This window comes from Meleagris gallopavo, unplaced genomic scaffold, assembly GCF_905368555.1.
Source record: "Meleagris gallopavo unplaced genomic scaffold, MGAL_WU_HG_1.1 scaffold_4, whole genome shotgun sequence".
NCBI classification, from domain to species: domain Eukaryota; kingdom Metazoa; phylum Chordata; class Aves; order Galliformes; family Phasianidae; genus Meleagris; species Meleagris gallopavo.
This window is the reverse complement of record NW_028147018.1, coordinates 30,303-44,106: the sequence shown is the minus strand read 5'-3', so window position 1 is coordinate 44,106 and position 13,804 is coordinate 30,303. Positions and strand designations below refer to the sequence as shown.

The 13,804-nt window shown below is 58.2% G+C and overlaps 2 protein-coding genes across 2 annotated transcripts; both read right to left on the bottom strand.

Annotated features, from left to right (window-relative positions):
- Positions 1-2,521: 2,521 nt before the first annotated feature.
- On the bottom strand, positions 2,522-6,531 carry LOC109364504 (uncharacterized). Its single transcript, XM_085215128.1, has 8 exons — positions 5,856-6,531; positions 5,638-5,699; positions 5,063-5,216; positions 4,606-4,862; positions 4,322-4,407; positions 3,686-3,810; positions 3,444-3,555; positions 2,522-3,139 (listed from the first exon to the last, which is right to left on the bottom strand). The coding sequence occupies exons 1-8, from the start codon at positions 5,974-5,976 to the stop codon at positions 2,599-2,601; spliced, it is 1,458 nt and encodes a 485-aa protein (XP_085071254.1). The 5' UTR covers positions 5,977-6,531; the 3' UTR covers positions 2,522-2,598.
- A 3,289-nt stretch (positions 6,532-9,820) lies between these two features.
- Positions 9,821-13,773, bottom strand: LOC146542002 (coiled-coil domain-containing protein 81-like). Its single transcript, XM_085215078.1, has 4 exons — positions 13,660-13,773; positions 13,095-13,211; positions 12,521-12,674; positions 9,821-10,113 (listed from the first exon to the last, which is right to left on the bottom strand). Exons 1-4 carry the CDS (start codon positions 13,771-13,773, stop codon positions 9,821-9,823), a joined length of 678 nt encoding a protein of 225 aa, XP_085071204.1.
- Between the last annotated feature and the right edge of the window lie 31 nt (positions 13,774-13,804).

Here is a 13,804-nt window from a genome sequence, read left to right as displayed (position 1 = left end):
CAGAACACTATACCCACCTTGTTTAGAACATTTAACATCTATTGCAGCTTTGTGAGAAAGAATTTGTTAGGTAAGTTGGGAACTATGTTTCTCAAATACGTTACTAAGACGTATATGGTATTCTTACTTTCCACATCAACTGTTTCCAAGGACGTGTTACAGCTTAATTCCTTAGATCGATTGCCCTTTTCAATGTTCAGTGCAGAAACAATACCTTCATTTTCCACACAGGCAATCATCAGCACAAAGATGGTCAGGTAAGAGTAGGAGAAGGAAAGAGACAAAAGTCCCACGAAAGAACAAACAGAAAGCCTAGCTACAAAGACAGTGCTACAGCACTACAACTCACAACAGGTTCTTAGCCACAGAAGCTTTCCCTTCCCCTCTTCCACAATACGATTCAATCAAAGCCCAGGCTCCTCCCCTAAAATGAGCTGCAATTAATCCATGTCACAGAAGCCAGTTGCCAATACAAGGCTTGTGCTGTCAGCTCACGGTCACCAACAATCCCTCCAACACAGCATTTCTACTGCCAAACCTAGCTAATTTCTCAACTGCAATGCACTTACAGAAGCTATTACTGGCTTCATTGCTGCTGAGAGAGTGGCAAAGGAACCCAAGTCAGCCTGACAGCTCTGCATCGCTCGCAGCAAAGCTGCACGAGCAAACTAAAAGCTCTCAGCCGCAGAAACTGAGAAACATGCTTCACTCCTGACTTGCACAGCTAAGGACAGAAGCACCTCCACACTGCTTGGCCTCGCCAAGGAATGCACACAGCTCTCAGTGCCACCATTCACACACACGCTCAGCTCACCCTACAACTAACAACTGCCACTGAGTGATGATCAAAGCCACAGACCCTCAGGGGCCTCCTCAGACCCAGCCCACAAAGTCTAAAGCAGAACCCTTCACCCCAAACGGCGATTGGATACAAAGGCAACAGCAGACACGCTCTCTGGTTCCCCCCAAAAGGCAAAGAACTCAATCCAGAAAGCAGAGACAAAAGTGCTCAACCCATCCTGAAGATCAGGGCACACAGAGCACCAAAAAAGAACACGCCTCCATGCAGAGAGCCCTGACAGGGGGCAGCCAGGCCTGAAGTGAGGTGAGGGAGGGGTGGAAGCAGGCTCCAGGCCTCAGCCAGACAAGTGAACTGCTTCCACCTGTTCTCCACAGCAGAACCAGGTCTCATGAAGTTTAAAGACCAGTCGGCCTGGGGGCGGCCTGCCGGGCCTAAACTGGCTGGTTGGGTGAGCCCTGCCAGGCCTGATCTTCTGAGCCCTCTGCCTGAGAAGTTGGAGCGATCCAAAGCCAGATGTGGCAGCCGGGATGCTCTGCCTTGGGGCTGCGTGGAGCGGCTGCACTCAGCCCTTGAGGGAGATCCTGAGTCTTTGGAAAAGCTGACTGACTGGCTGGGGACCCTGGCAGGTCAAAAGTTGGCTGGCCAGCTGGACCGAGGCGTGGGTAGGATGTGCCTTCCTGTGGGCTGGGGCTTTGGTCTTCAGAGGCCGACACTTGGGAGACCCCATTTCTTTCCTTATGGGTGGCAGCAATCCAGATGTGTTGGCGGAAGACTCCTCAGGCAGGCTGTCTCACACCAAGTGCTGATGCTGCCATCTGCTCCGGTGCATGCCAGTGGGAGCCTGGATGGTCTGCCTTGCGGCTGAGTAGACAGGACTCAGCCCTTGAGGAAGATCTACTTGTATCGTTTATGAAAGCTGTTGTTGGCCTCAAGGTGACCTGAGAGCATGAGGCCTTGGCTTTCTGCAATTTGGGCACGGCACCCTCACGATGTCGGCTTTTTCTGCTCCCTGTGCTTCACCAGGGAAGGTCACACGTTTTGCAGCCGGCCTGGGAGCCCCGGCCAGGCCAACGGCTGGCCAACCGTGGGGACACTAGCAGGAAAAAAGCCGGCTGGCCATCCAGAAACCCTGCCAGGCCAATAGCTGGCTGGCCGGGGGGACCCAGCCAAGCAAATAGGCGGCCAGCTGGGGGGCCCTGCCAGGTCAAAGGCCAACGGGCTTGTGATCCAGCTAAGACAAAAGAGACGCTGGATTTCCTTTGGCATCAAGTAAAGCATCGTGAGACGCTCTGATGCCCTCTCACAATTCTTTCTCCCTCCACCAGCGCAAGAGCTGGAGTAACAAGACGCAATGACACTGTCCCAGGCATTCTGGAGATGTTTAAAGCTTTATTGACACTTTTGCCCCTCTACATTTCACTCTAGATCTCCTTGTTTGGCCTGGAGAAGGGAAGGCAGCGGGGTGACCTCACTGCAGCCTTCCAGTACATAAAGGGAGCCTACAAACAGGAGGGGAGCCAATTCTTCGATAGTGTAGCTAACGTCAGGCCAAGGGGAAATGGTTTTGAGTTGAAGATGGGATGTCAGATTGGAGAGTGGTGAGATGCTGGAAGCAGCTGCCCAGAGAGGTTGTGGATGCCCCGTCCGCCCCTGGAGGTGTTCAAGGCGAGGCTGGATGGGGCCCTGGGCAGCCTGGTTTTGTATTGGATTCGATGCAGATGGGATTCATGCATCTGTTTTGCAGCCTCCAGTTGAGTTCTGCCTGTCCCGGGCACCCCTTGCCCGCATCAGCATGGCTAGGGTGAGCCCTTCCTGCGAGGTGGGGCTTTGGTCTTCGGAGACTGACACCTGGGAGACCCCGTTTCTTCGTTTATGGGTGGCAGCGATCCAGAGCGGTTGCTGGAAGACTCCTCAGGCAGGCTGCACGCACCACGAAGTGGTGGCGCTGCCATGTGCTCTGGTGTTTCCTGCACGGGCCTGGTCTTCCTTGCCCTCTTGCGGAGAAGTTTCACTGAGTCGCATGCCAGTGGGAGCCTGGATGGTCTGCCTTGAGGCTCCGTAGACTCAGCCCTTGAGGAAGATATTGAATCTCTTCGGACAGGTGTTGTTGGCCTCAAGGAGATCTGATGGGGTGAGGCCTTGGCTGTCTGCAATATTCGCGCCGCACCGTCACAATGAGCTTTTTCTGCCCCCAGTTCTTCATCAAGGAAGCTCACGTGTTTGGTTCCCGGTGCTCGGCGCAGGTCTTGTTGGCTTGATGTTCCTGCCTCCCCCTGCAGCTGGCAGCTCACCGGCTGCTCCTGGTCTACAGGCACTCTCTGGATCGCTGGCAGCAGACTGAAAGGACAGAGCGGGAGGGGTCCGCGTGAGTGGCTGATGGCTTGGGGGCCGCATGCTGCAAGCCTGAGCCAGGAGCCTCGGTGCAGCGCAGCGCTCCCCACTGACTGCTCAGCGGCTGCCCCGTTGCTCTCCTGAGATGCGCAGAGGGGCCAGCCGTGTGAGCTGGGGGCTCCTGGCGTCCCCATCCCTGCACGGTAGGTGCTGCGTTCAGCACTGTTGGGTGGCCACAATCAGCGACCCTTTGGGGCTGGGGAATGGGCTCTCGTTGGGTCACATCCCGGCCCGGAGCCTCCAGCCTCACCTGGACGTGGAGCTCTCCTTCAGCAGTAAGCTCCTTATCCGTCTGAAGTGTCCTCCATCAATGCTGTCTGCGCTCAACCGCTTGATGAAGGTTGGACGGCCAGCAAATCTCACTGGAATGGGGAAGGCAGCGGAGATTCACCATCAGCCCTTTAGCTCACTCACAAGGCTGATGGTCAGCAGGGGATTTCCCATCTCAAGTATGTTGCCCGTGCCGCGGAAAGGAACTGGCAGCTGTTTTACCTTTCTTGCCCTGGTCAAGAGGTGGCAAAGTGGCTTCTTTCTTTGGCGTCTCCTGACCAGAGATGCTTCCTGAAGACTTGCGGCGTATTGCGGGTGGTGGTCTGGGTACAAACTCCATTTGAAACCTGCACGCAAGGAGAAGACAACGACCGGTGTGACGCTGCGCTCCAGCAATCCTTGTTGCTTTCTCTGCTGGACTGCTACCAGGCCTATTTTCATGCTGCATTAAGCACACTACGTTCTCAAGTCTTGAGCAGGGTCAGTCGGGATAGGTGAGGGGGAAATAGTTTCAAAGGGCAGGAGGGAAGACTGAGATTGGATATAAGGAAGAAGTTTTTGACAGAAGGGTGGCGAGGCACCGGGACATCTTGCCCAGAGAAGTGGTGGGTGCCCGGACGGGCATTCGAGGTCGGGCTGGACCAGGCTCAGAGCAGCCTCATCTGGGGGTAGGTGTCCCTGTTCCCTGCAGGGAAGTGGGACTGGGTGCCCCTTCGGGGTTCCTTCCAGCTCAAATCATTCTAGGATTCTATGACATATGCTGATGGGCAGGACAGTCATGGACACAAGGAACAAGCGCTCCGGAACGAGAGCTGAGCAGCTGCATCAAGCAGCAGCCACAGCCACCACCGTACTCACGTGGGAAAGACGACAAGGCAGCCAGAGTGCACCAGGGAGGCCACCGGTGCCACCCGAGACACCACCACATTCAGCAGCCAGGGGGCCTGCAGGGGAGAAATGGGGAGGATGTGGGACGTCCTTGTCACGGCTGAGGCACTGGGGACACCAGGAGCCCAAGGCAGGGAGAGCTGACAGCAGCACAGCACCTGCACGGCCCGAGGAGCTGCCAGGTCCTGGTGGGCCGTGTGCGGGCACTGCAAGGCTCACGGCAGTGCCTGGGCCACAGAGAAATTGCAGCTCACCTTGAAAGTAGCTCTTCTGAATTTCTCTTTCCCTGACAGCTGCTCCAGGAAGTCAAAGAAGAATTTCATTTGGAAGGTCAGTCCGTCTATGAGGAGCACGCCGATGTCCTTTAGGACAACGGCAACGTTCTCCCCATTCTGCAGGCAGCCAGAGAGCAGGGCCACAGTGCTCTGGATGCCGGTCCTGAGTGTCTCCCAGTTCAGAGAGGCAGCTGCGGCCGCCTTGCTGTATTTCATGGGCTCCACCTTCCTAAGGACTGAAAAATGCAAGGGACGGAGTTGATGATACGGTTGGTTTTCTGCAGGTGCTTCTCTAGAAGTGCTTCTGGTGGACATCAGCCAGAACGGCGCCACGTTTGGACAGGCTCCTCAGCGGGGGAGGTTTGCTTTTGGCAATGGAGGCGGTGGCCGTTTGCCCTGTCCACGAAGCCAGCAAAAGTTGAATCCCCCCTCCTACCTGGCAGGGACTCCCTGCGGGGCTTGAGGTGGTGCATGGCTATGAGGTTTGAGGCCAGGTGAAACACAGGCCACCGCAGAGTCACGGTCCCATCCTCGGTCCGGATGTCTTTGGAGACGGTGTCAAAGGAGCCGAAGGTGGGAATCCAAACCCCCTGCAAGTGGAAGAGAAAGGAAGGGCGGAAGGGTTATGGGACGGCTGGAGGAAGAGCCGCAGGGGCTCCAAGGTAGGGACAGAGCTCAGGAGCCCTCTCCCGCCGTTCAGAGGCACGAGCCTTGGCATCGGGAATGGCTTTGGGAAGGGGCTGCACGGTCCTCTCCTTCCCCTCGCCCTCCCAGATGCAGCACAGCAGGCGGGGCAGAAGCAGCCTCATGGGATCCAGAGGCTTCCAGAGAGCGGGATCAGCCGTGAGACACGGCAGTGCCCAGCACAAGTGATCGTGCATTTGCAGGAAGGCCGTGGGATGCCCAGCTGAGAAACGTGGGGGGAGTTTCCTGCTTTGTGTGGAGGGGAAGACTGGGAGGAAGTCCAGGCTGAGCTGGACAGGGAGAGGAGGAACCCGACAGCCAACACACCTTCTGCCCCAGGAGCTGCTCCCGTACGTAAGCAGCCACCGCATCCCAGACGGCAACTCGCTCTGGAGGGCAAAGGAAAAGCAGGTCACACTCTGCATCTGCCGCTTCCCGGCACCGCTACCGCGGCCAGGCGGGAGCCAGGCGGCAGATGGAAAGTGCCGTCTCCGTGCCGAGGTTGGCTGCAGCACCGCTCCTGTGCTGGCCGTGGACCCGTGTACCTTTGGTGTCGGTGCATGTGGGACTGGAGGCACACCCCGCTGCGGGGCTGACCTCGCTCCTCCTGTTCCGCCTCGCGCCGGCGGGTCGCTCCTTGTTGGCGCCAGCCATGCCGGAGCTCATCCTTCAGATGCGTCTGCTCTCTGCCAGATGCTCCTTCAGGATGTGGGACCCACCGCCGCGCTCTGCCTTTATACCCCTCCCGGGTGCCCGTGTCACAAACGTCGCCACGGCGACGCGATGACAGCGTGGCCGGTGCTGGCCGCTGCCCATTGTGACGCTGGCACCGGCAGCCTGCTGCCCGGCCTGTCTGGGAGTGCTGACCCCTCTCTGCTTTCTCTTTTCTTTGCTCTCAATGTACTATTACTCGTTTTCCTTTAGTGGCCGTCGCCTGAATCGATCTTCAAGCAGGTGATGCGGAAACAAGTCCTGTTCCAAAGGGCTCTACCTGTAACGTTGAAGGCCCGTTGTCAGAAAGTTGCTTCGTTTTGGCTGGAAGTCGTTGATTCCTTGTTGGAACGCCCAATAAATGACCCGGCATCCATCCTCTGCGTCACTGTTGTGACTCCATGGCTCCCGCGACCCTGCCGGGCAGGGAGTGCTTTGTTTGTGGGATCCCAGAGATTCGCTTTCCTCGCAGCCTTCCAAGAGGGATGAGACATTTCACACGGACATTGTGGGCAGTGTTGGAAATATCCAAATAATTTTCCGGGATGGTTTCTCTGATAAAGCAGATTTTATTCGCAATTGCAATGGCGGGCCTCCCGCAAGCAGGACAGCACTCAGAAAACAGTGCTCCATCTTTTATCCCCTATTGCCCGACGCTGATCTCTTTCTGCCCTGGTTCCTCACTGGCTGAGTACTGCAGGTTCACACTCTTTCACGACGCTTCGCTCATCATACAAATACCAAGTAAACACAAATCTTTGCCGCCCACACCCAAATATCTTGATTGGTTAATTGCCTTCTAACCATCGCTTTCTTAACAAACATTTGGTCGTAACTTTCGGGTGTCTGTTTGACAACAGAAACATAAACATGGCCTCTTAATTGTTTAATTACCCCCCTAACACTTGTGCCCCTTCTACACTGGTCATTGTTCTGGTCATCCGTCTGTCCTAGCATGGAGATAAGCTCGGAAGGAGGATGGAGGGGAGTATCTTGGAGCCTGCACACGGCATCCTCACATTCCCACAGAGTGGGACAGCTCTGCCTTGTGTAAAGCCCTGACTCCTTGAAAGTTTCTTACATGTATTTCGCTTCTGCCGGTCTAATGAACAACCTTACCATGGGTCTCCTAGTTCAGAACACTATACCCACCTTGTTTAGAACATTTAACATCTATTGCAGCTTTGTGAGAAAGAATTTGTTAGGTAAGTTGGGAACTATGTTTCTCAAATACGTTACTAAGACGTATATGGTATTCTTACTTTCCACATCAACTGTTTCCAAGGACGTGTTACAGCTTAATTCCTTAGATCGATTGCCCTTTTCAATGTTCAGTGCAGAAACAATACCTTCATTTTCCACACAGGCAATCATCAGCACAAAGATGGTCAGGTAAGAGTAGGAGAAGGAAAGAGACAAAAGTCCCACGAAAGAACAAACAGAAAGCCTAGCTACAAAGACAGTGCTACAGCACTACAACTCACAACAGGTTCTTAGCCACAGAAGCTTTCCCTTCCCCTCTTCCACAATACGATTCAATCAAAGCCCAGGCTCCTCCCCTAAAATGAGCTGCAATTAATCCATGTCACAGAAGCCAGTTGCCAATACAAGGCTTATGCTGTCAGCTCACGGTCACCAACAATCCCTCCAACACAGCATTTCTACTGCCAAACCTAGCTAATTTCTCAACTGCAATGCACTTACAGAAGCTATTACTGGCTTCATTGCTGCTGAGAGTGGCAAAGGAACCCAAGTCAGCCTGACAGCTCTGCATCGCTCGCAGCAAAGCTGCACGAGCAAACTAAAAGCTCTCAGCCGCAGAAACTGAGAAACATGCTTCACTCCTGACTTGCACAGCTAAGGACAGAAGCACCTCCACACTGCTTGGCCTCGCCAAGGAATGCACACAGCTCTCAGTGCCACCATTCACACACACGCTCAGCTCACCCTACAACTAACAACTGCCACTGAGTGATGCTCAAAGCCACAGACCCTCAGGGGCCTCCTCAGACCCAGCCCACAAAGTCTAAAGCAGAACCCTTCACCCCAAACGGCGATTGGATACAAAGGCAACAGCAGACACGCTCTGCTGGTTCCCCCCAAAAGGCAAAGAACTCAATCCAGAAAGCAGAGACAAAAGTGCTCAACCCATCCTGAAGATCAGGATGGCACACAGAGCACAAAAAAGAACACGCCTCCATGCAGAGAGCCCTGACAGGGGGCAGCCAGGCCTGAAGTGAGGTGAGGGAGGGGTGGAAGCAGGCTCCAGGCCTCAGCCAGGCAAGTGAACTGCTTCCACCTGTTCTCCACAGCAGAACCAGGTCTCATGAGTTTAGGCCTGCCGGGCCTAAACTGGCTGGTTGGGTGAGCCCTGCCAGGCCTGATCTTCTGAGCCCTCTGCCTGAGAAGTTGGAGCGATCCAAAGCCAGATGTGGCAGCCGGGATGCTCTGCCTTGGGGCTGCGTGGAGCGGCTGCACTCAGCCCTTGAGGGAGATCCTGAGTCTTTGGAAAAGCTGGCCGACTGGCTGGGGAACCCTTACAAGGCCCGAAGCCTCCTGGCCGGCCAGTTGGGCCAGGCCGAAAGCCGGCTGGCCGTTCAGGGGAGCCCTGCCAGGCGAAAGGCGGCCGGCCGGCTGGCCCACGTGGCTCTGCATCTCCAGAGCCCTCCAGGCCGGCCGGGGGCCCTGCCAGGCTAGGAGCCGGCCGGCCGGTCAGGAGGCACTGAAAGGCCGAAGGCCGGCTGGCTGGCCGGCCCCGGTAGCCCTGCCAGAGCAGATCCCTCGTGGCTACCGTGCCAGAAGTGGCAGCCTGGTTGGTCTGCCTTGAGGCTCCGTGCGCAGGCTGGGCTCAGACCTGGACTCAGGCCGGCCCGGTAGCCCTGCCAGGCCAACGCCTCCGTGCCGGTTGGGGGGGACCTGCCAGGGACCTGGCTGGGTAGTCCAGCCAGGCCAGAAGCTCCCAGCCGGCCTGGGAGGCCCGGCCAGGCCAATAGGCAGCCAACCAGGGGGACCTACCAGGAAAAAAGCCGTCCAGAGACCCTGCCGGGCCCATAGCTGGCTGGCAGGCTGGCCAGCTGGCCGAGCAAGCCCTGCCAGGCCAGAAGACTCCCGGCCGGCCTGGGAGGTCCTGCCAGGTTAAAAGCCAGCTGGCCGGCCCGGGGGCCCTGCAGGGTTAAAAGCCGGTTGGCCGGCTGCTCTAGGTAATCCTGCCTGGTTAGGAGCATCCCAGCTGCCTGCGAGTGCCCTGCCAGGCCGATAGCTGGGGGAAAGGCCTGACAGGACAAAAGCCATCCAGCTGACTGAGCCGGGTTGCTTTGCCTGGCCAGAAGCCTCCCGGCCAACCAAGGAGAGCTGCCAAACCAAAAGCCCCCTGGCCAGCTGGGGGCCTGTGCCAGGACAAAAGCTGGCCGGCATGAATGTGGGGACCCTGGCAGGTCAAAAGTTGGCTGGCCAGCTGGACCAAGGCGTGGGTAGGATGTGCCTTCCTGTGGGCTGGGGTTTTGGTCTTCAGAGGCCGACACTTGGGAGACCCCATTTCTTTCCTTATGGGTGGCAGCAATCCAGATGTGTTGGCGGAAGACTCCTCAGGCAGGCTGTCTCACACCAAGTGCTGATGCTGCCATCTGCTCCGGTGCTTCCTGCACTGGCCCCATCTTCCTTGGCCTCTGCCTGAGAAGTTTCATTGAGTCACATGCCAGTGGGAGCCTGGATGGTCTGCCTTGCGGCTGAGTAGACAGGACTCAGCCCTTGAGGAAGATCTACTTGTATTGTTTATGAAAGCTGTTGTTGGCCTCAAGGCTCACGGCTCTGCCTGGGCCACAGAGAAACTGCTGCTCACCTTGAAAGCAGCTCTTCTGAATTTCTCTTTCCCCGACAGCCCCTCCAGGAAGTCAAAGAATTTCACTCGGAAGGCCAGTCCGTCAATGAGGAGCACGCCGATGTCCTTTAGGAGCACGGCAACGTTCTCCCCATTCTGCAGGCAGCCGGAGAGCGGGGCCACGGTGCTTTGGATGCCGGTCCTGAGTGTCTCCCAGCTCAGAGAGGCAGCTGTGGCCGCCTTGCAGTATTTCAGGGGCTCTCCCTTCCTGCCAGGCCAAAAGATGTCAAGCAGACTGACCAGTCTAGCCCTGCTAGACCAGCGGGCACTGCCAGGGCAAAAGCTGGGCAAATGCCTGACAGGAGGTCCCTGCTAAGTTAAAAGCCACATGGCTCTTCCAGGCCCAAAGCCGTCCAGCCAGCTGACCCGGGTAGCTTTGCCATGCCAGAAGACTCCCGGCTGGTGGGGGGCCTGCCAAGGCAAAAGACAGCTGGCAAGCCGACTGACCCGGGTAGCCCTGCCAGGCCAGAAGCATCCCAGCCGGCCTGGGGGTCCCTGCCAGCTTAAAAGCCTGCTGGCCGGGCATGGGGCCCTGCAGGGTTAAAAGTTGCCGACTGGCCTGGGTGATCCTGCCTGGCCAGAAGCCTCCCAGCTGGACGGGGGTGCCTGCCAGGACAATAGCTGGCTGGCCAGCCAAAGTGGGGAGCCCTGCCTGCCCAAAAGCCGTCCAGCCAACTGACCAGGGTAGCCCAGCTATGCCAGAACCCTGCAGTCCGGCCGGGGGGGCCCTGCCAAGCCACAATCTGGTTGGCCGGTCAGAAGGTCCCTCCCCGGCCAGAAGCTGCACTGCCAGTCAGGGTGGCCCTGCCATGCCAGAACCCTACAGGCCGGCCTGTGGGGCCCTGCCAGGCCAGAAGCCGGCCGGCCGGCCAGCTCTTGTAGCCCTGCCATTCCAGAAGCCTCCCGGCAGGCCAGGGGGTCCCTGCCAGGGGAAAAGCCAGCCGGCTGGGGGGGCCCTGCCAGGCCTAATCTTCTTAGCCCTCTGCCTGAAAAGTTTCAGTGATTCGGAAGCCAGAAGTGTCAGCCTGCGTGTTCTGCCTTGGGACTCCGTGGACTCAGCCCTGGGAAAGATCTCCGAGCCTTGATGAATGCTGGATAGGTGGTCGGTGGGGCCCTGCCAGACCAAAAGCCAGCTGGCTGGCCCAGATGGCCCTGCCAGGTTAAAAGCTGGCTGGCCAGTTGGGGAGCCCCTGCCGGGTGACAAGCCTTATGGCTGGCGTCCCCAAGTAGCCATGCCAGGCCAGAAGTCTCCCGGCTGGCCGGGAGGACATACTAGGCCAAAAGCCAGGGTCCCAGCCAGGCCATAAGCTTGGCAGGGCCGTGACGGGCCAAAGGCTGGCCAGCCGGCCCAGCGGACACTACCGGGCCAAAAGCTGGCCAACTGGGAGCCCGGGGGGACCCTGTGATGTTTAAAACCGGTGGCCCTTCAGGCCCTGCCAGGCCAAAATTCTCCTGGCTGCTGAGGGGGCTGTACCAGGCCAAAAGTTGGCCGACCAGCACGTGGGGACCCTGCCAGGTCAAAAGCCTTCTGGGCAGCTGGACCAAGGCGTGGGCAGGATGTGCCCTTGCTGCGGGGAGGGGCTTTGGAGTTTGGAGGCTGACACTTGGAGACCGCGTTTCTTCCTTTATGAGTGGCAGCGATCCAGAGCGGTTGATGGAAGACTCCTCAGGCAGGCTGCACTCAGCACCAAGTGGTGACGCTGCCATCTGCTCCGGTGCTTCCTGCAGTGGCCTAATCTTCCTTGCCCTCTTGCGGAGATGTTTCACTGAGTCGCATGCCAGTGGGAGCCTGGATGGTCTGCCTTGAGGCTCCGTAGACTCAGGCCTTGAGGAAGATCTTCTTGAATCTCTTCTGAGAGCTGTTGGTGGTGAGGCCTTGGCTTTCAGCAGTTTGGGCATGGCCCCCTCACGATGGGCTTTTTCTGCTCCCTGTTCTTCGCCAGGGAAGCTCACATGTTTTGCAGCCGGCCTGGGAGCCCCGGCCAGTCCAATAGCTGGCCAACCGTGGGTACACTATCAGGAAAAAAGCCGGCTGGCCCGCCAAAGACCCTGCCAGGGGGCGGGCCAGCCGGCCGAGGATGCCCTGCCAGGACAAAAGCTTTCCAGTCAACTGACCCTGCCAAGGAAGCCCCGCCAGGCCAGAAGATTCTCTGCTAGGTGGGGGGGCCCTGACAGGCCAAAAGCCAGCCGGCCGACTGACCTGGGTAGCCCTGCCGAGCCAGAAGCATCCCAGCTGGCCTGGGAGCCCTGGCCATGCCAATACCCAACCAACCAGGGGGACCCTAGCAGGAAAAAAGCCAGCTGGTCGGCTAGAGACCCTGCCAGGCAATAGCTGGCTGGCCAGACAAACGGGGAAGGCCTGACAGGCCCAAAGCCATCCAGTCGTCTGACCTGGTTAGAATTGCCAGGCCAGAATCCTCCCGGCCGGTCCGGGAGACCCAGCCAAGCAAAAAGCTGTCCAGCTGGGGGGCCCTGCCAGGTCAGGTGCTTCTGGTGGACATCAGCCAGAACGGCGCCACATTTGGACGGGCTCCTCAGCGGGGGAGGTTTGCTTTTGGCAATGGAGGCGGTGGCCGTTTGCCCTGTCCACGAAGCCAGCAAAAGCTGAATCCCCCCTCCTACCTGGCAGGGACTCCCTGCGGGGCTTGAGGTGGTGCGAGGCTATGAGGTTTGAGGCCAGGTGAAACACGGGCCACCGCAGAGTCACGGTCCCATCCTCGGTCCGGATGTCTTTGGAGACGGTGTCAAAGGAGCCGAAGGTGGGAATCCAAACCCCCTGCAAGTGGAAGAGAAAGGAAGGGCGGAAGGGTTATGGGACGGCTGGAGGAAGAGCCGCAGGGGCTCCAAGGTAGGGACAGAGCTCAGGAGCCCTCTCCCCCTGTTCAGAGGTACGAGCCGTGGCATCGCGAATGACTTTGGGAGGGGGCTGCACGGTCCTCTCCTTCCCCTCGCCTCCCAGATGCAGCACAGCAGGCGGGGCAGAAGCAGCCTCATGGGATCCAGAGGCTTCCAGAGAGCGGGATCAGCCGTGAGACACGGCAGTGCCCAGCACAAGTGATCGTGCATTTGCAGGAAGGCCGTGGGATGCCCAGCTGAGAAACGTGGGGGGAGTTTCCTGCTTTGTGTGGAGGGGAAGACTGGGAGGAAGTCCAGGCTGAGCTGGACAGGGAGAGGAGGAACCCGACAGCCAACACACCTTCTGCCCCAGGAGCTGCTCCCGTACGTAGGCGGCCACCGCATCCCAGACGGCAACTCGCTCTGGAGGGCAAAGGAAAAGCAGGTCACACTCTGCATCTGCCGCTTCCCAGCAGAACTCAAATCAGAAAAAAAGAACTCAATCCAGAAAGCAGAGACAAAAGTGCTCAACCCATCCTGAAGATCAGGATGGCACACAGAGCACCAAAAAAGAACACGCCTCCATGCAGAGAGCCCTGACAGGGGGCAGCCAGGCCTGAAGTGAGGTGCGGGAGGGGTGGAAGCAGGCTCCAGGCCTCAGCCAGACAAGTGAACTGCTTCCACCTGTTCTCCACAGCAGAATCAGGTCTCATGAGTTTAGGCCTGCCGGGCCTAAACTGGCTGGTTGGGTGAGCCCTGCCAGGCCTGATCTTCTGAGCCCTCTGCCTGAGAAGTTGGAGCGATCCAAAGCCAGATGTGGCAGCCGGGATGCTCTGCCTTGGGGCTGCGTGGAGCGGCTGCACTCAGCTCTTGAGGGAGATCCTGAGTCTTTGGAAAAGCTGGCCGACTGGCTGGGGAACCCTTACAAGGCCCGAAGCCTCCTGGCCGGCCAGTTGGGCCAGGCCGAAAGCCGGCTGGCCGTTCAGGGGAGCCCTGCCAGGCGAAAGGCGGCCGGCCGGCTGGCCCACGTAGCTCTGCATCTTCAGAGCCCTCCAGGCCGGCCGGGAGGCC

What these genes read in the sequence shown, in the direction of transcription:
- LOC109364504 (XM_085215128.1), bottom strand. Translation starts at nt 5,976, where the DNA reads ATGAGCTCCGGCATGGCTGGCGCCAACAAGGAGCGACCCGCCGGCGCG. An exon ending in CCGCAGGGAGTCCCTGCCAG is followed by an intron (nt 4,863 to 5,062) that starts GTAGGAGGGGGG and finishes TGCATTTTTCAG; the next exon opens with TCCTTAGGAAGGTGGAGCCC. An exon ending in TGCCTTGTCGTCTTTCCCAC is followed by an intron (nt 3,811 to 4,321) that starts GTGAGTACGGTG and finishes CCTTGCGTGCAG; the next exon opens with GTTTCAAATGGAGTTTGTAC.
- LOC146542002 (XM_085215078.1), bottom strand. Translation starts at nt 13,773, where the DNA reads ATGCAGAGCTACGTGGGCCAGCCGGCCGGCCGCCTTTCGCCTGGCAGG. An exon ending in AGCAGCTCCTGGGGCAGAAG is followed by an intron (nt 12,675 to 13,094) that starts GTGTGTTGGCTG and finishes TTCCACTTGCAG; the next exon opens with GGGGTTTGGATTCCCACCTT. An exon ending in CCGCAGGGAGTCCCTGCCAG is followed by an intron (nt 10,114 to 12,520) that starts GTAGGAGGGGGG and finishes ACATCTTTTGGC; the next exon opens with CTGGCAGGAAGGGAGAGCCC.